Source organism: Mauremys reevesii, linkage group 1 (genome assembly GCF_016161935.1).
Source record: "Mauremys reevesii isolate NIE-2019 linkage group 1, ASM1616193v1, whole genome shotgun sequence".
NCBI lineage: Eukaryota > Metazoa > Chordata > Testudines > Geoemydidae > Mauremys > Mauremys reevesii.
The window spans coordinates 253,111,234-253,136,896 of NC_052623.1; the positions used below are offsets into that span (position 1 = coordinate 253,111,234).

At 43.0% G+C, this 25,663-nt stretch overlaps 1 protein-coding gene across 6 annotated transcripts in view; it reads right to left on the minus strand.

The window, feature by feature from the left end:
• Nucleotides 1-25,663, minus strand: part of TMTC1 (transmembrane O-mannosyltransferase targeting cadherins 1) — a 215,859-nt gene that overhangs the window by 69,348 nt on the left and 120,848 nt on the right. For 5 of the 6 annotated variants that reach the window (XM_039547592.1, XM_039547608.1, XM_039547627.1 and 2 more), the window contains 3 exons: nt 20,960-21,081; nt 2,103-2,183; nt 1,200-1,367 (listed from right to left, as the gene is read on the minus strand). In XM_039547592.1, coding sequence (XP_039403526.1) covers nt 1,200-1,367; nt 2,103-2,183; nt 20,960-21,081 — 371 coding nt within the window. The remainder of the gene's footprint in view (nt 1-1,199; nt 1,368-2,102; nt 2,184-20,959; nt 21,082-25,663) is intronic. The other variant, XM_039547599.1, reaches the window with a different exon arrangement.

Below are 25,663 nucleotides of genomic sequence, written 5' to 3' on the forward strand. Positions count from 1 at the left end.
CTATTGTTTAACAGTGCAATTAAAACTGTGATTAATTGCGATTAATTTTTTAAATCATGATTAATTTTTTAGAGTTAATTGAGTGAGTTAATTGCAATTAAATTGACAACCCTAGTTTCTACCATTATAAAAATGTTGCTAAAATACATTCTACATCTTTCCAATTGTGCTACTACCATGTTTTGAACCATACCTATGGAATAGGATAGTATTTTTTAAATAAAGGCACAGCAATAATTATCATTGAGTCAAAGATTTTGTTCGGTTGTTTTTTTTTAACTAAAACTTCTAAAAAAAAAATAGTCATATTGCCAAAATCAAAGTTTGTTCATATGCAGATAGTGTTGGTATCAGTGTTTGCACAATGATTTCAGATATCAGGAGAGACAATTATTAAGTCATTTTCTTCCTTTTATATTTTATAAAACCTTTCAGTCTCCTCAGCAGTGTTCCATTTACTTTATTTGAGAAACAAAACCGAAACAATCCCACAAGGACATATTTCTTTACCTGCCTTACTAATAGAAATGTAGCCTACTTAACCAGAAAGAATGTTAAAGATCACATTTCCTTCTCAGTATTCCTTTTGTTTACATTTTGCATTTCACTCAGCTTGAAGAGTTCATGTCACTTTTATTTCCAGGCAGTTTCACTTTCTGGTTCTCACACTGTAGCACAGTGGTTCTAAATATCTTCCGGACTGCAACCTCATAACTGAAAAAAGTTTCATGACACACACCTCCCAGACCTGGTTTAGAACCTCTGCTTTAACATAATCCAATTTGGGGCATGGTGCTGAAGGGGAATGTTCAAATCTATCTACCCACAAAAATGGCTTTGACTTTTTTTGTTGGTAATAATTTCATTAAAATATTGCTCTTTATGTTAGTTTTATGTAAAATTCCTCTATCCACCCTTCTCTTTTAAACACATATTATGCTATTTAAAATGTATAATCTGAACTACTGTTCCTCAGGGCAGGAACCTTGTCTTCCTTCTCCCTATAAAAAAGCATGCACTTTTTGGCACTATATAATGGCAAGCCACAACATAATAATACAATAATAGTAGAATTATTCCTTTTACTTAATAAAAATGATTTGTTCCATGCAACAATAACATGCCATGTGTTTCTTGTTTCTTTACAAATAAATTAAAAGACAAAGATATAGCAAATATTTTCCTGTGGCTGATCATACCTGAAGAGGGATTCTCTTGACAACCAGATTTCATTCTGTTTCACAGTTTTCCAAGAGAACAGCAGCAGCAGCAGCAAAGCAGAGAGGGTCAGGGCAGTAGCTCCCCATCTATTTAACCAGGCACAGAGCTTTTTCAAACCATGGACAAAAAGGATACAGTACCCCATACTGGAAAAACAAACAGGAGGGGGAAAAAGTTGCTATTTCCAGTATTGTACTTCATGTACAAGATTATTTCACCATTTTTATCTCTAGCACAATAATAGTTTTTAAGCTAACTTCATTTTTCAGGTAAACAAATTCAAACTCTTCCCCTCCCCCTCCCCCCCGAAATCAATTTACAGCTTCTATGAATTGACAAGCTCTAAATTACACACCCATCTACTATAAATATAGTAGTAAACGTAGTACCACATAGCATAACAGTACATATGTGTACATGACACTATATGTGAAAGGCAGGTTATTTTTCTTAACCAAAAATCTAAGAAAGCATAACATAATAATACTCAGCAAGAATACAGCCAATTACAACTGAAAAGTGCTTCACAAACTAATGAATTCTCAAAACACCTCTGCTAGGTAGCTTTTTTCATGTCCTTTTTACAGTTGGGGAAAATTGAGCAAGAGAGATTGTAATTTATCCAAGGCCACTGCAGGAATAGAAATCAGGAGTTCACAGTTTTTAGGTCCTGTGCAGAGATTATTCCCCTCTTACATGTAGGAATTTAAATATAATTATTATTTTGGAAGCTTACATAAATTACAGATGTATAATGTGAGTGATACCATAAGACTGCTGTAACATTAATGATACCAGATTATGGCTGAAATTGAGAACAACAACATATATAAAGCCCATGCTGCCACCTTCACTCTCACTAAGGCCATGTCTACACTTACCAGGGATCGACATTGCTGCGATTGATGCAGCAGAAGTCAATTTTGACCGCAGAACGCTCTCTGATAGACTCTGGTACTCCACTGGAATTAGAAGAGTAAGGTAAGTCAATGGGAGAGCGTGGCGTAGACACTGCAGTATGTCGACCTAAGCTACGTCGACTCCAGCTATGTGATAGCGTAATTGAGGTCGACTTAGCCCTGTAGTATAGACAAAGCCTTAAGTAGTATCTTGCTCTGTAAGAATCAGAGTAACTCAGGGCTAGTCTACACTGGCAAGGCTAAAGCGCTGCCGCAGCAGCGCTTTAACATGCCTTGTGTGGTCGCAGCACAGCACTCTGAGAAAAACCCACCTTCATGAGGGGCGTGGCTCCCAGCGCTGGCGCACTGTCTACACTGGTGCTTTACAGCGCTGAAACTTGCTGCGCTCAGGGGAGAGTTTTTTCACACCCGAGTGAGAAAGTTGCAGTGCTGTAAATTGCCAGTGTAGACAAGCCCTAAGTAAGGTGCTATTCAGCCTAAAGGTGGCAGAACCTGAAGGCAAAGACTGTCTCTTACTATGTGTTTGTATAGCCCCTAGCACAATAGTGCCCCAATCTTGACTGCAGCCTCTTCATGCTACCATAACACAAATAATGATAATAACTGGGCCCAGAATGTATAGAATTGCTAAAAAAAAAGTGCTAATTGCAAAAGCAGAGATGTGAGATACGCTTCATCATGCACATATATTAAGTACAGTGTGGTTACACTGTATTTACTGTACAGTTCTCATTTTTTACATGTAATTAACACTCATTTTTTAAAGAATCCTGGTACACAAACTCCATGGTAACACTAATGTAACAACTACGAAGATATACTTTTTGATACACTTATTTACTATAAAATCCGAGACTCTGAAGTTTAATTACATAGTTTATACAATAATATCTTTGAATTGCCTGACCACCGCTATCTCATGGAATGTTCAGGTTCACTTTCCTGTGTGCTTACATGGATTTGTATATGCAATGGTCAAATAACTCCCATATTTTCAAGTGAACCCTTATTCCTGTGTACTACCAAACTGATTCAAGTACTTAAGTATGCAATTAGACTCTATTATGCTATATATTTCTGAGCTGGGAATGGAGCATCTTTAATTGCTTTCTTAACATTCTGGTGATTACACAGAATTTTCAGAATTTTTTTCCCCCTACATACATTCATGGACCTGCACATGTAAATGACACATGAAAAGAAATAATTTAATAATGAAGAGCCCTCTACTCTGTCCAAGCCCATGTAGCTTCTCAGAAGAGAAAACAAAGTAGAGCATTCTGGAACTATAGTTATAGTCTATCCATAAAGGGAAGTAAAGCTGTTCCCAGTAGCTACCACATCATCTCACTCACCCATCACATTTAAGTATGTTTACCTGGGAACACAGGAAAACTACAACTCTGAGAACTCTCCCCTTCTTGTTTTCCAGGTAGCACAGAGAGCGATAACTACATACTGACATGGATTGTGCTTAGAATGCTTAAGAGGAAAGGAGCATCTCTTTTAAACTGCTTTGTGGTGCGGAAAATCACATAAAAATTCTTCCCTTGTAATCCCATTGGAAGAAATAGGATGGCAAACATCAATATATAAATCAGAATGGAACATGCAGCTTTCTGAGAAGTTCCTAATGTGTTTCATTTCAGATTTCTCAAGCTCTTCCCTCTTGAGATGCCAGGCACCATACATCATGAAGATGTCCTAAATATGACTACGTGGGATCTGCTGAGCTCTGTGGACTTGGCTCCCTTTCTGTGGGATTTGGATATACGTAAGAGCTCTGCTGGGTTCTTTCACTTAGTTCCCTTTTAGTGAGGCTTGAATGCCCAGGGGGCTGTGCTATCTGAATTCTGCTTTTTACAGGATGTGGAGGGCCCTCTCTGCTCTTCTCTTGGTTTTTTGGCATCTCCAGTGGGTGAAGCAAGTTTGCCTCATCAGCACTCAGAAGATACAAGTGTTTGCCTCTCTCCTGCTTCCCCCCCGCCAATGTATCCCTGGATCATTGTTACGGAACAGTGCTGTGGGCTATGGGTACAAACAAAAAAAATCTCAAAATAGACACTCCTCATTATGCCAACTTACACTGCTAGGGCTTTTAGTACAGAGGTGCCCATGCCATATCAGTAATGCTTACTTATGTGCGTAGACCCATTAACATGACTATGGGCTTGTCTACACTACAAGCATAACTGTGGTAGGGGATACAATTACAATGTGATTGTTCCAATTTACCTTGGTGCTGCCAACATTTAGACACATGCTTAAATTGAAGTTTGGCCTCAGTGGGATTACTTTAGAGCTTAAAATTATGCATATGTTCACTGTCTGCAGAATTCAAGCCTTACTGCACAGATATGAACGTCCCACGTTCCAGAATGGAGACTTTAGCATGGTTTGTAAACATGGTTAAGATCCTTTCTATGTAACAAATTAGAAAGATGCTTTAACTGTGTCTGAGAATGGACAAATGCATTATAGCCAGGTCTCCAGATATAATTTAACCTGTAGCATTGCGAGTAATAAAATCTTCAGAATCAGACTGTTAGCAACTGCAACAATTTTTTTTCCAAAAATTCACTTCTGAAATAAAATTACATAGAAGTTTGCTAAAATAGCTTTTAAAATGTCAAACTTAAAAAGTGAAAAACCCTGGAAAAGAATTTAGGAAAGTGAAAAACCCTGGAAAAGAATTTAGAAAACAGAATATTCAGCATTGAAATTCACAATGCAACTTTTTTCAGAAACTGAGAGAAAAGGGCGGGGGGGGGGGGGGGGAGGGAGGAAGTACCTCCCAAAAGCACTGCAATAGCTCTGCACAACCATTGCAAAACAAATAAAAACAAAAAGAATGCCAGCTGCAATATTAGCATTCAAGTATACCTTGGATACAATATTTTTATTATACCTACCCTTTTCAGAGGTGGATTTGAATGCTTAGTTTATGCTTCTAATTAGTTGCAATACATTACTGTTACTTTTCTTAGTTGCATTTTCCATAAACTTTTTGTGCTACGTTTATTGAATTGACACTATTTCTGTTTGCACTAATTGCAAAAAGACATTTGCAGATACAAACTGAATATCTGGTGCTTCTATTGAGCTAAAACATCCAGTCTATGCGGTGACTGAAATGCCCTGAACATTAAAGCTGGTTGGGAATATTTTTTCCTCCCTCACAAAATGTTTTGAGGAAGAAATGGACTTTTCACAAAAATCTCTGTTTCCTCAAAAAGCCATTTTCCATAAAAAAAAAAAGGGCAGAATTTTTTTTTAGTATTCCCGCTTCTGAAGAAAAAAAATCTCTCTCTCTCTCTTGCCATGCATACATGTACAGGTAGGATCCACCCCTCACCGCCATTCGAATGTTTTTTGCCAGCTTTTGTCTTTATCTTAATGGATCTTTGTGATGACCATAATCATTTGGATCAAACTGTGTTTTTTCAAAACAGTTATTTAAGAGAAAAGCACCAGCTGTTTTTATTTTGAAGTTAATTTCTCTTCTCCCAAACAGCCCTAGTTTCCAATCAGATTATTTAAAAACCAAATCAAAACAGATTTTGCTTTCTCTTTGGGATAATGGAACAGTGACCATTTCCAACTGTTAAAGCCCCACCACAATCCTGCACACAGACTCAGATGTGAAGCAGCCCTCTGAGTAGGAACACAATTTAATGCTTAATAGCTTTTCCACAGGTTCAGGATGAGAACACTCATTATGGGAGAACCAGCAGCTACACAAATTCCTCAGCCCTGCAGGGGGGTATACATACGAGCTTCCTATTTGGCACATGCGTCAACATGTTGACAGTTTCCTGACTCCTAGCGTTGTGGTCTCTTGCTGTACAAAAGTAATATTTTAGGAATATCCTGAATTATAATGAAGTCAGGGCTACACTCTGTAGGCAACCATTGTGCACCATTCACATGTGTATTTTGGCAGAATTCACTCAGAGGGTTGTGGGATGAATGATTTTCTTCTATAATTTCTGCAATTTGTTAACAGCACTTCCCTTGTGAGCAAGTGCATTGCAGTGAGGCACAAACAAGAGAGGAATGAGATGACAGGAAGGCCACATTTCCCAGGGTGTAACAGACAAATTGCAGGGTTTAAATAAGAACCAGAGTGCAGATATGTAATATTTGCAGCCTACTTATTCAGTGTTCAGTAATTATATCTAGTAACTCACAGTCTTTTCTTTAACCATTGTGTCTAATTTCAGAAGCCAGGGCTACTTATTACTGAAAACGTTTAAAAGACTTTCCCCCTATGTCTGGCATCACACTGCACCAGTTTACATCAAACATTAGGAGGGGTTTTGCTGCACTGGTTTCTTGATTACATTGCTTCCTTTGAGACAGGGTAGCTATTGCCCCACCCCAACGCTAGAGCCTCATTACATTCTGTTATAGCAAGCTGCACATTTGTGAGTACCCTGTACGAGTTACCTCCTCTGTAAAGCACATTGAGATATACTGATCTAAAGAGCTAGATATTTAGTCTCGGCACATTGGTCAAAGGTGGTTCCATTAATATTAGAACTATTTGGGACACAAAATAAAAAAACGTGGGGCAGGGGTAGGCAAGTCCCATCTTTCTGAACAATCTAGGAGAAGTATTGATATGCTTTTAACCAGTGGAGGCTGGGTTGTAAACTGAGTGGAAGAAACTATCTGTGAAAGATGACCCCCCCCCAAATTTTTTTTGAAAGAATTTTCAGGATCTTAAAATCGTTGTGTTTCTTTTCCTGTGGATTCTAATCTAGATTACATAGGTGTAATTCTGGAGTAACTCAATTGAATTTCAATGGAGTTACTCCAGATGTAAACCAGTGGAACTGAGATAAGAATTTTGATCCATACATATTAATTAGGAAAAGTTCCATCTGAAAACAGTATGTCAGGACATGTGAACGCTACTATATCAGTATAGTGTCTATAAACCAGGGGTTCTCAAACTGGGGGTTGGAATTCCTCAGGGGGTCGCGAGGCTATTACATGGGGAGTCGCGAGCTGTCAACCTCCATCCCAAACCCCACTTGCCTCCAGCATTTATAATGGTGTTAAATATATTAAAAAGTGTGTTTAATTTATCAGGGGGGTCGCACTCAGAAGCTTGCTGTGTGAAAGGGGTTGCCAGTAAAAAAGTTTGAGACCTATTGCTATAAGCAGAACAAAGGGATTATTTTAAAAACATATTGAGAACAGAAACTGCAGTTAACAGTGACATTTCACCCAGGAGGATTTTTCTATGGCCAGGGGCGGCTCTAGCAATTGCGCCGCCCCAAGCAGGGCTGCACGCCGCGGGGGGCGCTCTGGCGGTCGCCAGTCCCGCGGCTCCGGTGGACCTCCTGCAGACATGCCTGCAGAGAGTCCGCTAGTCCTGCGGCTCCGCCATGCCTGCGGGAGGTCCACCCGAGCCGCGGGACCAGCGGACCCTCCGCAGGCATGCTTGTGGGAGGTCCACCGGAGCCGCGTGCTGCCCTCCCGGCAGCACGCCGCCCCAAGAGCGCACTTGGCGCGCTGGGGTCTAGAGCCGGCCCTGTCTATGGCTACTAACCTTGCTGATTTTCAGCACTTAGTTTAGATGACTCCATTTTGTTCTATTAAACCTTGCTCTGAAGCTACTCCAAATTAAGTTTAACCACTTTGTGCATCACATCAAGTAACTACACATTTTTATTTTGCTACCCTTCAGAGAGTAGTGAGAATAGCATTGTGAAAGGATGGAGTCTGAGGTCAGTATTGACTGACAACATGAGCATGCGCAATTCTCTGCATTTAAAAACTTATTACAAGTTTCCAAGTCTCAGCTGCACATATTTGTTGCTAGGCAACATATGTTTTCAGATTTTCTAGTTATTTGAGATTATTGCAGTTTTATTAGATTTTTATTAAGCACCTGTAACATGCATGAAGGTGCTGTACATATACATTATATTTTATTTTAAATAAACAGGCTGCACACATCAGTCCTCCAAAAAGTCCCCCAAACCTCAAGCACTCACATGGCCTGCCCAGCCTAAGGAACAAGGCCCAAAATCCAATAAAGCACTTTAGTGCAGGGGTTGGCAACCTTTCAGAAGTAGTGTGCTGAGTCTTCATTTATTTACTTTAATTTAAGGTTTCGCGTGCCGGTCATACATTTTAATGTTTTTAGAAGGTCTTTCTCTATAAGTCTCTATATTATATAACTAAACTAATGTTGTATTGTAAAATAAACAAGGTTTTCAAAATGTTTAAGAAGCTTCATTTAAAATTAAATTAAAATGTTGATCTTACGTCACCGACCCACTCAGCCCGCTGCTGCTCTGGGGTTCTGTTCACCTAGGCCAGCAGTGGGCTGAGTGGGGCCTGCGGCCGGGACCCCAGCTGGCAGGGGTCCAGCAGCCAGAACCCCAGACTGGCAGTGGGCTCAGCCCACTGCCACTCAGGGGTTCCATCCACCGGCTTCTGCCAGCCGGGATCCCGGCTGCCAGAACCGCTCAGCCTGCTGCCAGTCTGGGGTCCTGGCCCTGCCCACATACAGTGGGTACCTACCTTCTCCCTGGTTCTGGACCATTCTCTTCCTCTCTCTGCACTGAGCTGAGGGTGGGAGTGCACTGAGCACAGGGCTGGGGGTAAAGGGTCTGGCCAGGAGCTAGAATGAAGGAGGGGGCTCAGGGTTGGGGCACTTACCTGGGCAGCTCCCATTTGGTGCGAGGGGTGCAGGTGGGAATGGGGGGAGTGCAAGAGTCAGGATGTGGGGGGTGCATGGGGTGTGGGGCTGGGTATGTGGGGGGGTGCAAGAGTCAGGGCAGAGGGCTGGGGGCATGTGAGAGGGGTGCAGGTGTCAGGGCAGGGGGGCTGGGTATGTGTGGGGGTGCGAGAGTCAGTGCTGGAGTGGTGAGGGGGGTGAAGGAGTCAAGCAGAGGGCTGTGTATGTATGATGGGGGGGTACAGGGCTCAGGACAGGGGTCTGGGGTGTGTGCAGGGCACAGGGCTCAGGGCCTGGGGTGTGTGGGGGGCTGCGGGGCTCAGGGCAGAGGGCTGGGTGTGTGTGAGGGGAGGTCAGGGCAGGGGGCTGGAGGGGATATGCCCCTATTCCACCCACTCCCCTTCCCCAAGGCCCTGCCCCCACTTCTTCTCTGCCTCCGCCGGGAGCAGCGTCTTTGGCACGCGTGCCATAGGTTGCTGACCCATGCTTTAGTGTGTGCTTAACCTAAAGCCTTTGGGATGCTTACACTGCAAAGAAAAAATGGTGAAAAAAAAAAAAAAAAGACAGGCTGCAGGGCTAAAAACAGCCGTGCAGATGTTCCTGCTCTGGCTGGAGCCTGGGCTCTCAAATCCAGCGAAGAAGGAGGGTCATGTAGCACTGCTATTTTTAGACTGCACCCTGCAAACCTGAGTCAATTGACCCGGGCTCTGAGAGTCAGTGCTGCAGGTTTGTCTTTGCAGGTACCACCATTCCCCAGTGGTACCTGGGGAATGGTGCCACTGAGATCAAGGAGACCAGTCAAAGACTTAAAGTGCTTTGCTGGATCAGGGCCTAACAGACTTGAGCATGGACAGCAAACCTACATTTGAGCCATGGTCCATCAACCCCGCCCTTGAAAAAAACTCTTTGCTATTCCAAGTACAACACAGACAAACTCCTCTCCTAGTTCTAGAGCCTGAGCTGACATTCTATGTAACACACAGTGACAGGAAGAATCAAAATGATTTAAAACACTCTGTTCTCAGGCACAGCAGCTGTGTGTGTGGTGGGGTGGTAGGGTGACCAGATGTCCCGATTTTATAGGGACGGTCCCGATTTTGGGGTCTTTTTCTTATATAGGCTCCTATTACCCCCCACCCCATCCCAATTTTTCACATTTGCTGTCTGGTCACCCTGGGGTGGGGGGGGGGGAAGCTTAAAGTCACTTCATCCCTATTGACATAAATGGCTGTACTATCACTTTTCTAATGGGAAGCAACTGATTGTAGAAAGAGGGCTTGGCATGTCTTTTGAACTACTTCTCCTTCAGTATGCACTAATTCAGACACAGGAGGTGGAAGGACTGGGAAACAGAAGCACACCAAGGCCTGGTCTACACTAGGATTTTATATCTGTTTAGTTAAAAATCCACACCCTTGGAAGGCACAGCTATACTGATCTAACCCCCAGTGCAGACACCACTAGGTGAATGGAGGTATTCTTCCGTCAACCTAGCTACCACCTCTCGGGGAGGCGGATTACCTATGCCGACGGGAGAACCCCTCTCATTGGCGTAGGTACTGTCTACAGTGAAGTGCTACAGCAATGCAGCTGTCGCATTTTAAGTGTAGACAAGCCCCAAAAATGGATTCACTCTGCTAGAGAAGTTTTGAAAACACCTGATTGGGAGCATGTCTGTACTACAGGGGCTACAGCAGCACGCTGTAACCCCACAGTGTAGACACATCCTATGGTGATGGGAAGGGTTTTTCCATCGCTGTAGGAACTCCCTGAGCAAAGGTCACTAGGTTGACAGAAACATTCTTCCATCAACTTAGCTGCGTCTACATTGGGGTTAGTATGGCACAGTTTTGGCACTCGGGGGTCTGAATTATCAACACCCTTGAGCAACGTAGTTATATCAATCTACATTTTTAGTGTAGACCAGGCCTGGGTTGCTGAATTGTCATGAGCAGAAGGGTGGGCTGGAAAAACCAGAGTTCCATTTTGTGGGGGGAAAAAAATGAGGTTTTAAAATTTGTTTTCATTTTACGTCAGACCAAAACTTGACGTTTTGAATTTTTTCCACAAACAATGTGTGAGAAAGAGACCCAGCCCAGAAGAGCCAATAGCCTGGTAGTTAGGGCACTCACTTGGGATGTAGGACAGCCAGGTTCAAGTCCCTGCTCTGAATCAGGGAGAGTAGGGACTTGAATATGGGTCTCCTACATTCCAGCTTGTCCTAACCACTTGGCACACATGCATGTGTGTATCACTCTCCCTAATGTTGACCAAAAATCCCATCCTGGATATGAGAAACTTTTCTGACTGATTCAAGTTCAAAGCCAATATGTTTTCACAAAGAGTTTTTCCTTTGAAGTCAAAAGGAGCAGTTCCTGAGTAAGAACTGCAGGGAATAGTAGAGAATCCCAAACTCTAGCAGGACAGACCTAATTTGAAAAGGGACCTTGTGAGCAGATGATTGATGACATAATTGGTCTTTATTTCCAAATGAAAAGCTGGTTTCTAATTTCAGGCTACATTAAGGGACCCCCAAAGGCACTGGGTCAGGTTTATGAGCTAAGCCGATTTACATTAGCTAAGCATCTGGTTCTCTATTCACAATATGAGACAACTAGATAAAATTTAATGAGCTCAAAAACTCTATTTTCTTTGACAGAAAATGTGTTAACTTTGAAAGAAGTGATTCAGCCAATCATTCAATGGTTGGTTAACATTTGGGTCCATTTTCCTTCTCTCCCGTGCTGTCGACATAAAAATAATGTACTGTACAGATTCACTTCATTACACTTTTTGATTCCAAGACTTCATTTTGAGCAGATTCCTATCTGAAGTGCTTCCAGATAATATGGACTTTTGCATGCCTTTATTACAGATATTTTGGAAAGGAAACAGTTATGTGTTTATTATTTAGCATTGTAAAGAAAAAAGTCCTACAGAATTTAATAGAGATTAAATCAACAGGGTTTCATAGAAATTGCTCTAAAATATTACATAATTTGGCAGGTAATTATTATTTCTATAGGGGTTTTGTTTTATAACCACCTTGTAGAATTCTATAGTAAGGATATAATTTTACATTAAATGTTATAAGAAGGTTCAAAAGAAACAAAATGGAGATCATTCTATATTAATTTTATATTCCTTTACAAATAAAAATTCCAATTCCAATCAATTTGACTGAGACTATGTTTACACTACAGCCTATATCGCTCAGGGGTGTAAATAAACCACCCCCAAAGCGAAACAAGTTACACCAACATACGTGCTGGTGTGGACAGCGCTATATTGGTGAAAGAGCTTTTCCTGCTGACATACCTACCACCTCTTGCAGAGATGGTTTTATTATGCTGACAGGAGAGCTCTCACATATCAGCATAGAGCAGGGGTGGGCAAACTACAGCCTGTGGGCCGAGCTGCTTTAAGCCGGCCTGCGAGCTGCACTATGAGGCTTGGCCGTGCTCTGGCACTCCGGCCGGGGGCCGGATCACGAGGCTGGGCCCCACTCTGGACGGGCACAGGGTCAGGGGCTGCACCACGCGGCCGGGCCCTGCTACAGCCAGGGGGCTGGGCTGGGGCTGCACCATGTGGCTCCTGGAAGCCGCAGCATGGCCCTGCTCCAGCTCCTACATGCTCCAATGGGAGCTGCAGGGGCGGTGCCTGCGGATGGGGCAGCGTGCAGAGCCGCCTGGCATAGGAGCTGGAGAAGGGACATGCCACTGCTTCTGGGAGCCACTTGAGGTAAGCGCCGCTTGGAGCCTGCATCCCCTGAGCCTCTCGCCACGCCCCAACCCCCTGCCCCAGTGCTGATCCCCCTCCCGTCCTCCAAACCCCTCGATCCCAGCCCGGAGCACCCTCCTGCACCCCAAACCTCTCATCCCCAGCCCCACCCCACAACTCACACCCCCAGCCAGAACCTGCACCCCGTCCTGCACCCCAAACCCCTGCCCCAGCCCTGATCCCCCTCCTGTCCTCCAAACCCCTCAGTCCCAGCCCAGAGCACCCTCCTACACCCCAAACTCCTCTTCCCCAGCCAAATCCCAACCCCAATTTTGTGAGAATTCATGGCCCACCATACAATTTCTATTCCCCGCTGTGGCCCTCGGGCAAAAATTTTTGCCCACCCCTGGCATAGAGTGTCTTCACCAGAAGCACTGCAGCAGCACGGATGCATTGGTGCAGCTGCGCCGCTGCAGCACTATACGTGTAGACAAGCCCTGAGTGGATTATTTCTATTAAATTACACTTTTTTAAAAATTTCTGATTTTTTTTCCACTTCAGATAAGATTTCCATACATAATTTGGACCTCCAGATTATTTTATTTAAAAATCATCTTTGATCACAATAAATGTTTTTTTAAAGATTTGTTTCTTTAACTTAATTTAGCACAATAATAAAATAAAGCTTTTTAGCTTTCCCATTAAAGTTAACATGCAAGTGGTAGTAATCATAGTAAGTTCAGCCTTTCCCTGAAACCATCTGTGTGCGGCCGAAGTGCAATGTGTTTTTCAAAGGCATGTTTCATATTCAGTTAACGCAGCTAAGACTGCAGTCTAGACCAAAAGCACCATGAGCTAATCTTTTTCATCTTTGCAAAAGTACTTGGCTCTTATTCCTATATATTTATTGGCTTTCACCAAAATATTTGGCACTAGCATCTCATCATTTCTTGCTTGTGTTATTTTGATTTCTCTTCAGAGTGTTTAATAGTAATGGGAAAACCCCCAAAAGTTAGGAGTCCAGGTTTGGATACACATCTGAAAGGTTGAATGCTTACAATATTTAGCATTTTATAGCACCTTATTCACCCAAAGCACTGTAAAGATGTGAAGTAATTAATACAACACCCTTTTGAGGGAGATGGGTAAGTATTATCGACGTCTGACAGATGGGGAAAATGAGAAAGAAAGCTGGAGTGACTTCCCCACAGCTACATACAGAGTCACTGGCAGAGTCAGGATTAGAATTCAGGACCACCAAAAGCCCAACCCTGTGCTTATTCCTCCAGATCACAGCCTCCGCTGAAATCCTGGAGCGGTTAGCATTGCTCCATTAAAGTCAATGGAGATACACCAAATGAGACTGAGGATCTGGCCCATTTTCAGATTACCTGCTGTCAGGGACACCTGTGCAATGCCACTGCCTTCACAGGGTATAGAGAGGTGTATCTGACTGGCCCTTGTAATCATGTTGATAGATGATAAAAAAGAACTAAAAAGAAAAAAAAAAAAAAAAAAAGCAAAAAAAAAAATTATTTAGGAGAGAGAGGGTCCATATGAGGAAAGATTAAAGAGGCTAGGACTCTCAGTTTGGAAGAAAAGAAGAGAGAAGGGAGAGGATAGATAGATATATAAAAAATCATGATGGATGATGAGAAAAGTGGATAAAAAAAAGTTTTTTACTTATTAATACAATAAAAGAACTAGGGGTCACCAAATGAAATTAATAGGCAAAAGGTAAAAAAAAAAAAAAAGAAGTTCTTTCTTCACGCAACACACAGTCACAAACTCCCCTTACCTGAGGGAGGAGGAGAAGGACTATAAATAAATATTAAAAGGAAAGGGGACTGATGGCTAAGTCCATAATAAGTCCATAATTAGCCAGGATGGGAATGGTGTGGTGTCCCCCTCCCTGCTGTTGGGGAGAGGGATGGGATGGGGGAGAGAGAGAGAGATCATGATCTGCCTGTTAGGTTCACTCCCTCAGGGGCACCTGGCATTGGCCACTGTCGGTAGACAGATACTGGGCTAGATGGACCTTTGGTCTGACCCGGTACGGCCTTTCTTATGTTCTTATGAATCACAAGGAATAGAATCCAGCTCACTCCCTCTTAACTTTATCAGCTCTGTACAGCTAACAGGAGCATAAAAGCATTAAAAAAATTTTTTTTAGTAAGTAAATTAAACAGATACAGTTGGGAATACACATACACAGACTCTGGCCAGGCCTTCACTACCGCGGTAAACTGATTAAAGCTACGCTACTCCAGTTACATGAACAACATAGCTGAAGTCGACATAGCTAGATCCACTTACCGCGGTGTCTACACTGCGCTGTGTTGATGGGAGATGCTCTCCTGCCGACTTACCTTACGCTTCTCAGGGAGGTGGAGTACAGAAATCAATGGGCGAGCACGCTCCACGTCTTCACCAGACCACCGCATTGATTGGAGCAGCACTGATTTAGCTCTGTAGTGAAGACGTGCCCTCTGACTCAGCAAAGCACACATCCGTTTGTTTCACTTTAGGCACTGAAATGCTTAACTGCTTTGCTGAATGAGTTGGGTGAAACTCTGGCCGCATTGAAGTTAATGGGAATTTTGCCACTGATTTCACTGGGGCCAGGATTTGACTCTAATTGGGGGGAAAAGGGGATCTTCTATTAGCAGAAGTTATATCAACACCCACAGTATCTGATCTACTATTAAAGGAATGCGAGACAGGTAAGTGGGAATTCAGATCCTCAAGCTTGATTGACATATAGGTTTAAAAAAAGTGAAAAAGGGTGCCAGGGGGAGTGAAAATGCATAACATTACATCCAGTGAAAAATGAATAAAGGAAGAGAATAATGCCAAAGGCAGGCATATTATAAAACCCTATCTTCAAATTATTACTCTGTGGGGGAAGGTAAGTTCTCTTCAGAATTATTCAGGGTCACAATCTCATGAAAATTGCACAAACTTCATTACCATAATATGGATCAGTTTCTAGTGTTTAATTAGTATATTGCAAATGTTAATGGATGGGTTTATACTAAGTGAAGTGGACACATTAGCAAGGATAGGCAGCAATTTGCTGTTTTGTTGTTTAAAGTACAGCGTGTCAAAACAAAAGTTTCATGGGGCACTTGGTCTTATAAGAATTTTTAAGAAGAAGCTGATACAAAGAGACTGATCCTTTTGAGAAACCTAGACCATTTTGTCTAGATATTGACTTTCTTACTGATTCCTATTTAGAAATCTAGTAAGGTGGCAGAGACATTTGCAAGTATTGATCTTACAACTTACCATGGTGTACTTCTGATTCACTAAACAACCGTGGCTAAAAGCAATGCACAGGCTCTGGCAGAATCATGCAACTTGCAAGGCAGAGTGTGCTGCTCTTTAACAGACAGCATCATATTGATTCGCCGCTGCAGGGATAAGGGGGTACAGTTTACGCCCTGCTGGGCCTAAGGTGGTAGTTGCAATGGATGGAGGGACGCATAGAGGGATGCATAGTCAGATGGCAGTAATTCTGCCACTGTGCTGCCGGGGTTCAACCACTGGAGAGCAGCTTTTATTTTCATCTTGGGCTCCCTAAGACCCCAACACATAGGACTCTGCGCCTGGGAATGTACTGAATCAGTGATGTAATCAAAATTGGCACACAGGACACTGTTATTGTAATTGATGCATCAGGTCACAGGACTTCCCCCTTTGATGTAAAAGGTCAGTTTCCTGTCCTATCATCTGCATTCCTCCTGACTGGCTATATGGTTTACTTCTAACAGAACTTTCATCACTTAAAATTTCTGCAACTATATGTCTGAAAACAAAGCACATACACAGGAACTAGTGGTGACCTGACTGACACTGGAGTTGATCATATCACACTCTCTGCAATAAATATGTGCAACTTTCAACACGTTCATTTAATTTCATCTTTGTTGCAAAACAATGGTTGCAAACTCCATGGACTGTTAAACTGGGAAGGTTCTCGTGGCTGGTAAAAATAAGTAGACACATAACTATCTGAGCCAGGAAGAATAACTCTTTCCTTCTGGAGTTTAAACATTGTAATATTTAACACACAGGCACTTGATCCGGAAACTGTACATGCACTTAGCAGGCTCAAGTGGTTGGCTACTTTTAGCAGGGCGGTTCTCTAAAAATCTTGAAGCAAATTAGAAAACGAATGCATGGTAAACAAATGAACAAACAAACCAACAACCAGGAGCCACTGAAATAGGAGTTGTGTAAAAAGTTGAGCAAACCAGAGGAATAGCTCCTACAATAAGGGCCCAGTCCTGAGAGGTCCAGAGAACCCCCAACTCCCATTACAGTCAATGGGAGGTCAGAGTGTTTAGCATTGCATCAGAGGTGTTCACTGTCACACTGTGTGTGTCCAATTGTTCCCCTGAGAAGCAATTGCAGTCAGGAGCTAAAGATCCAGGTTATGTTTAATTACGTTCTTCATGACTAGGAATAATAAGATTAACTGTTCTTTTCATTTTAAATGCAACTGTGATGTTATGCACTAAAAGGACCAGATTTTCAAAGTGGCCAGCACTTGCAGTTAAAGCCAGATTTCAAAAAGAGGTTACAGCATTCAGTGTCCTGAATCTTCTGAGAATCTGGTCACTTATTTTGGTGCCTAAATGGGAGCGGAGCCCTTTTGAAAATCTGTCCTATGAATTCTATCCTGCCCCAATCTCCACTTATGTTTACAGCTGGTTGGGAAACTATTATCCTGTGAAAAATTTTAACAAAAATTTTAAAAAAATCTTTCTGATTTTTTTTCAGACTTTTGAAGAGGTACACAAAGTCCTGGCAGGCAGGGTCAAGCTCTACAACTAGTGCATGATCAAAAGGTTGTACAAGTCCCTATTTTTCTAAGACAAATTAAATTAACGTGGGGGTAAAAATCCTCAAACATTTCCTTTTTGGTTTACAAACCTTTTATTTAAATCCTCAGGTCTTTATTCACTACACTTGAAATTTTGCCCATGTAAGGACTGAATAAAATGGAGTAAGGTGTTCAGGATGTGATCCACACATTGCAATGTGCACAACTGTGACACACACACAAATATTTATAAAAGGCTTTCATTTCAAAAGGGGGTGGAAGAGCACCTTTAAATATAATCAAGACTAATACAGTCATCAATGTGTTTTCCACACAATGAGTCAGCTTTCTCACCTCAAAAAAAATCTTTCAAATGGGGTGAAATATTCCAATTTAGTAATTGATGTTAGAGCAAAAATAGAACAAAACTCAAGAAAAGTATATTGCATTTGGCAAAATGCAGGCAATGAAACAGTTGCTAAAGAATGTTCCAAATAAAGAACACTGCCCCTCTTTCTCTTATATCCTCAATATTATGTGCCAAGTTCCTCAGGGGGGTGGGGTTGGGGGGGGAACAGAGAGATGTTACTGTGGTTTCACGATAGTTATGAATGCTCATGGAAGGCTAACACTCCCCCACCAATCTGTTTTATAGAGAGAGACAGAAAGAGTGCTCATTGGTATTCAATAACTTTGCAAGCAGTAAATTTAGTTCTCAACACTCTTGTGTATACAAGTTTTTGAGCATCCCTCCTTCTCCTACAAAGAATCTGGTGACAGAGAGTGAGAGCTGTCCACACTCTTTCTTTGACATGAGAATTAATGGCCATGTTAGTTTTTCATTTTAAATTTCAGTTCAGTGGCCTGCCACCTTGGGGTGAAAAAAGGTCATGAATTAGGAAATGAATGGTCTAGTGGTCTGAAAACAAAACAGGACCCAGGGACTCTGACACATACTCACTCTTAGGGCTTGGCTACACTTGCAGATGTGCAGCGCTGGGAGTTACAGCTGTGTTCGTACAGCTGTATAGGGAAAGTGCTGGTGTGTGGCCACACTCACAGCTACCAGCTGTTGGGAGTGGTGCATTATGTGCAGCTATCCCAGCGTTCAAGTGGCAGCAACGTGCTTTTCAAAAGAGGGAGGTGGGGTGGAGTGTGACAGGGAGCGGGGGGGAGAGAGAGAGTGGATTTTTGGAGCCGACACTGTGGGTCAGCTCCCTGCCTTGCAAAATCTGAAAATTTCCTCGACCCCTCATTCACTCTTAACTGCAAATAGCCTGCAGACCAGATAAGCAGCTGCTCCAACGGACTCCCTTTCTCCCCCTCCCCCCGCTGTTTCTCTCCTCAAGCAAACACTAAGCTGTAGACATTCATCCCCCTGCCTGCCTCATTCACAGCAAAGTAGTGGGTTATCTCAATTGATTGTTCACAGTCAGTTACAGATTGATTACAGCAAACAAGAGCTTTGTTTGTTTTTTAGATAAGCAGCTCCCGGAGCCCCGAGTTCACAACAAAACAAAGAGAGTAATTTAGTTAAAAGCATTCTGGGATATCTCCTAATACCCTGGAGGCCAATAACAGCGCTGGTGTGTGGCCACACTTGACGAGCAGCATCACCAGCGCTGCACTCGTTATACCCCAAGCAGACCAGGTGTACAGCCAGCGCTGCAGCCAGGGAGTTGCAGCGCTGGAAGTGCCTTGCAGGTGTGAACAGTTACTAAGTTGCAGCACTGTAACTCTCCAGTGTAGCCAAGCCCCTAGCGTTTAGCATTTAATCTCTCCACCTCAGTATCTCCTCCTAAAAAAGGGAGTCACTTTAATTACCTACTTCACAGGTTGTATGTTTGTAAAGCCCATAAAAGGAGGAAAAACATTATATAAGCAGTGTTCCTGTGCACATATTAAATATGTTAATATTCCTTCCATAAAGACCTCCTGGAGCATTGCCCATTTTCCTCCTTCATTACCACCAACTTCAAAAGGCACGTCGTGATATCAGTAATCTCATCTGGAGAAGAGCTAGATGCTGGCGTCTGCAGCACTCCAAGCTCTTGCTCTTTCCACAGCCAGAAAAGTGAGAGAACAGCACAGCAGTGTGTTAGAAGCTGGGCTGGCTGTTTCTCAATATCTATTTTAAACAGCTTTGATGTGTTTCTCCATTTAAAATGACGGACAGTAATGAGAATCACAAGCTGTGGTGATGAGTCCCAGAATAACTCAGAGGACCAAATCTCACCCACTTTACTCACGTGAACAGTCTCACAGAACTCAAGGGGGTTACTTCTGTGAATAAGGTAAGCAGGATCTGGCCCATAAACTGATATAATAGGAGACAGGAATACATCTCAGCTATGTAAAACTATAGACTCTGGTCCCAGTCTAGCGAAGACCAGAGAGTAGGCCTATTGAAGTCCATGGGACTACTTAGAGGCATAAAATTAAGTAGAAACATGAGCCTTTGCAGCATCAGGACTACAGAGAACATTTTTCTAGGTTTTCTGGTTTTGTTTGCTTTTTCGGCAATCTAATTTTAAAAAGTAGAGGGAATAGAGCAGTTATTTCAGACAGCATAAAGCAATTTGGGGTGAAGCTTAGGGCCATCAGCTCTAAGTTCAATCACCATGAAAGATAATGGGAACTGAGTATGCACCTGATGGCAAAACTGAGTTCTTAGAATGGAAACATGGCTACAATGCTATGAAATGTAATGATATTTATGGGTGGATCAAGCAGGCAATCACCAGTTGCATCTTGGGTGGTTGGCCTTTCCTACTGCTTCAGCCTTAGATCTGGATATGATGGAGATACAAGGAGCAGTTCAAAACTATGCTGCTTGCAAGAGCAGCAAGAAGCACTAGAACCCCCTAGCAGCTAGTCAGTTCAGAATGTAAATGGTATCTAGGTGGAAACTAGGGTGAATTCAAATTTAGAGTTACAGTTGAGGAAGGTGTGGGAGTCTTTCCCCACCCCCACCAACTAGACTATAAACTCTTTCATAGGCCTTGATCCTGCAATTGATAGTCCCATTGCCCATGCACTGTGTGGGTGAAACAGTCCACTTGCAGAATCAGAGACTTGTCAACTTTTTAGGAGATGGACCTTGTCTTCCTTTGTGATTTGTACTGAATCTAGCACAATGGACCCCCCCTTGGCTATTAATAATAGATAAACAGTAATAATAATGGTTAACCCTATTATTTGCTTAGAGAACATGGACAATTTACATTGACAATATTGCTTAGGGAAACAGCAAGATTCGTACAAACATGAAAGGACAACGTACAAGAAACAACACGCTGCTTCCCTTTATACAGATACTTTCAACCACATTCAAAAAAATTCATAACAATGGAATGGAACTAGCTTTGATTCTGCCAAGTAGCCTGCCTTGACAGCCTACACATTTTCTGATGTTGCTGCTCAAAAATTCAAAGGCATATTGTGTCTGGATGAAAAATACATAAAAAATAATGTCTGAATCACAATAATAGGCAAAAAATAAAAAAATCTTACCTGCTTTTACAAAACGGGTGAGAGGGTCTCATTATAAAGGAATTCAATTGCAATAATTACCTTGGCATGTAAAGGACTCGCTCTGCCACCACAAACCCCACCCTGAAGAAGAGGTTGCTGGCTGGGATAAATGGGAAAACCAGGAACAACAAGCCAACTAAAACTTCTCTATGTTCCAGTTTCTGCAACAACACAATAGTGAAACGCATGTGAATGAAAAAGAAATCCAACTTCCTATCAACATTAAGTTGCTCCTCTTCCATTTTCAGATTTTTATTAATGAAATAAATTCATCAGATTAATGATTGATCAATATACTGCACTGAAAACAGGAATTATTCCACACTGCAGTTCCTCTGCATTTACATATTGTTTGTTTATTGTACCTCTGACACACCCATAACACATGTTTATTGTTGGAATTACACAAACATCAGATACAACACAGAGTGTATTACTCTTGGCAACTTTTTTTAGGTCAGTTTTACTGTACATAGATACTTAAGGTTATAACTATCTGCAACTGAAGTATTATATATAAAAATAGTGTGGATGTACACACAGACACACGTCTATGTTCAGTCTCAAGTCTTTACAATTAAGAAGCAGCAGCTAAATCTGTGATGTTCTATATGAAGAAAATTAACTAAAAACTGCATATTAATATAGTCTTTTTATCCCTTTGTAGAAAATATCTAAAATTTAAATTATATTTTATCACACAAGATACTTATGTCCAATACAGTGTTCAACATTTGAGGCATTCTGTACATTAATATTAATGTCTTTGGTCAGGGGCGGCTCTAGACATTTCGCCACCCCAAGCAGGGCAGCATGCCGCGGGGGGCGCTCTGCTGGTCACCGGTCCCGCGGCTCAGGTGGACCTCCCGCAGGCGTGCCTGCGGAGGGTCCGCTGGTCCCGCGGCTCCACCGGACCCTCTGCAGGCACGCCTGCGGGAGGTCCACCGGAGCCGCCTGCCGCCCTCCCGGTGACTGGTAGAGCGCCCCCCGTGGCATGCCGCCCCAAGCACACGCTTGGTGTGCTGGGGTCTGGAGCCGTCCCTGTCTTTGGTCCATATTGCTGTTTATAATGTTTGCTTGCTATGAGAGGAGAAATGAAATTGTTACGTGATTTTGTCAAAACTATTGTGATTTGCACAGCTGCTCCAAATATTGCCAGACTGCAAAGGCCTCAGTCCTGATTTGGAGAGACCACAGCCTTTAGAGATGAAAGCTAATTCCATTTCTCTACTAGCTCCAGTCCAACTGGATGAATCAATTTGTAATGTCTGCTGTTGCTCACTACAAATTAAGGTAATCAAATTCACTATTTAAAACCTGAGAATTTAGGTTTCTTTAGATGAAAGAACAGCATTTAGTTTGTTAAATCACCCAGCCTAGACATTTGTGCTTTCTTGTGCTGGCCAATAATACCCTAGTTTAATCAGCTGTTGTTGTACCATGCCTAAATGATGGGCAATTCATTTTGAGAGGTCTAGCTTTGTAACATTTAAAGGCAGATGCAAATTGACTCACTTAATCTTTTCGGCTTTTCTAATCATTTTGGTCTATTTCTCAGTGCTGGAGAGCTTATTTGCCTTACAAAGCTTTACATGAAGGGATCTAAAAATGGAAATATCAAACAAGGCATAGGTAGCTGTTATATCCTTGGGGCAGCCGGTGTAGGAAGCAATCACTTGAGGCCAGAGAGCAGGCAGCTAACCAAAACCTCCATTTTATTTACATATATACAGAGAGCTCCTCAACCGGTTGGAACCGGTTGAGCTAACCCATAATAATCTAACTCAGTTGCCATAGCAACAAAACCATGACAACCAAATACACAACATATTCCTCCCCCCCTAATAAGAACATCCCCTAAATAAAACACACACTAGACTAGAGAAGGAGGGTAGACTGCCTCCATTCCCGGCTAAACCCTGGGGATTATTTTGCCCCATAACCGTGGGTTCGCCCTAGCTAAAGATCCAGCCGATGAGGAGGTCTTCTGTCTCTAGGTGGATTACGGCGAACTACTGGTGTTGTTGCACCCGAAAGCACTAGGGGCTCAGGGTCCGCAGCACGAACAGGTGAGGAGGGGGTATCAGCTCGTGCTGGGCAAAGGGGTATCTCAGCCGCCGGCAGTAATGGAGGAGAACAGTCAGAAACAGGTGACTCGTGATTCGATCCCTCACCAGAAGAGGTGAAGTCAGACCCCTCAACTGCAGATGGGTCCTGAGGACTGGCATGACCTGGCAACAGCTGATCTACATGTCGCCGCCAGGTAAGATTCTCTGCAGTCCGGACTGTGTAGGAAACAGGTCCTGTTTGAGTGATGACTGTGGCCGGAACCCATTTAGCTCTGGAAGTATAATTCCGAGCCAAAACTGGCTGTCCCGGGCTAAAGGTTCGGTCTTTTGCTCTGGGTGCCCGTCTGATGACTTGATATTGCTGCTGATGTTGCACAATTTGTCGGGGTTCCGAAGGTTTCAGCAGATCAAAGCAAGTGCGCAGCTGTCGTCCCATCATTAGAAAGGCCGGAGATGCGTGGGTCGTAGCATGAGGTGTGTTTCTGTAGGAAAGTAAAAAGGTATCCAGACGCTTTTGAATGGAGTGATGTCCCCTTGCTGATTTCAAAGCGTTTTTCATTGTCTGCACAAATCTTTCAGCTAATCCGTTGGTGGACGGATGATATGGTGCTGACGTGATGTGGTGTATCCCATTTGCTTTCATAAAATTTTGAAACTCCTGAGAAACGAACTGCGGTCCGTTGTCGCTCACAGACCAAAACGACTAAAGAGTCCTCGTAGTTTTTGGATAGTACTCTCTGCAGAAGTGGACTGCATTATAGAGACTTCTGGCCATTTAGAATGGGCATCTATTGCCACCAAGAACATGCTTCCTTCAAGGGGGCCAGCAAAGTCAACGTGAATACGTTGCCACGGGTTTTCAGGCCAGTCCCATGGGTGTAGGGGTGCCCACTGGGGTGCATTCCTCACACCCTGACATGACATACAAGCTTTTGCCTTCTCTTCAATAGCGCTGTCCAGTCCAGGCCACCAAAAATAGCTTCGTGCAATTTCCTTCATGCGCACTATTCCACAGTGACCGGAATGTAGCTGTTCTAACATCTGTGATCTCAGTGGTGGTGGAATAATGACACGTCTCCCCCACAACAAACAACCAGATTGGACCGATAACTCCGTCCGCTTGGACATGTAGGGAACAAGGTCGGATGAGACCGGAGAGGTTTGTCGAGATGTTCCATGCATCACCAGGTCCATAACGTGGGACAATACTGGGTCAACGCGAGTTGCCTTCTTTATCTGAGTAGCAGTGATGGGTGTATTCTCTACCTGTTCAAAGTAGAAGATTTCCTTGTGGGCACTATCGTGGTGTTTGACCGGCAAAGGCAACCTTGAGAGGCCATCTGCATTGCCGTGTAGAGTGGATTTCCGATATTTGATTTCATATGTGTGTGCTGAAAGTAACAATGCCCAACGTTGCATACGACTAGCAGCTAATGGGGGAATGCCTGTGTAAGGTCCGAAAATTGATGTCAGAGGTCGATGGTCTGTGAGAAGAGTAAATTTTCGCCCAAACAGGTACTGATGAAACTTCCGAATTCCAAAAACAATTCCTAATGCCTCACGTTCCATTTGGGCGTAGTTAGTTTCTGCTTTGCTTAGAGTGCGTGAAGCAAAAGCAATAGGTCTCTCTTCTCCTGAAGGCATAATATGTGACACGACTGCTCCCACTCCATAAGGGGAGGCATCGCAGGCCAATTGCAGTGGTAAGGATGGATCAAAGTGCGTTAGAACTTCAGAATTTAGCAATGCATCCTTAGCTTTGTTAAACGCAACATCACAGGCTTCAGTCCACTTCCAGGCCTTGTTCTGCCCAAGGAGCTCATGAAGTGGTTTTAGCAGTGTGGCTAACTGTGAGATGAACTTTCCATAATAGTTCAGGAGTCCTAGAAATGAGCGCAGCTGGCTTACATTTCGAGGTGGGGGAGCCTCCACAATAGCTTTAACTTTTGCAGGGGCCTTATGAAGACCTGCAGAATCAATGATGTGTCCCAAATATTCAACAGAGGGCTTGAAGAATTCACACTTGTCTTTGCGAACTCGTAGGCCATACTCTTCCAGTCTTTGTAGGGTAGCCTCTAAATTGTTTAAGTGATCCTCTTCATTTCTTCCAGTGACCAGGATATCATCCAGATAGCACTGAACTCCTGACAAGCCACACAAGATCTGGTCCATAGCCCTCTGGAACAGGGCGGGAGCAGATGTTATTCCGAAGGGTAGACGACAGTATCGATAAAGCCCCTTATGAGTCACAATAGTCAACAGCTCTTGGGACTTTTCATCGACGTGCATCTGTAAATATGCTTGACTCAGATCAATCTTACTGAACTTTTGTCCCCCAGCCAGGCCTGCGAAGAGGTCATCGATGCGGGGAAGTGGGTATTGCTCTGCACACAACACTGGGTTGACAGTGACTTTAAAATCACCGCAAATCCGGAGAGAGCCATCTTTCTTCACGATTGGAACGATAGGAGTGGCCCATGAGCTATGGGTAACTGGAATTAGGACTCCATTGGTGACCAGGCGCTCCAGGTCTACTTCAACTTTTGGCCTGATGGCATATGGCACAGTTCGGGCTTTCAGATATTTTGGTGGACTGCCAGGTTTAATGTTCAATGTCACAGTGATTCCCTTCATACTTCCCAAATCATCTCCAAAAACAGCAGCATGTTTCCTT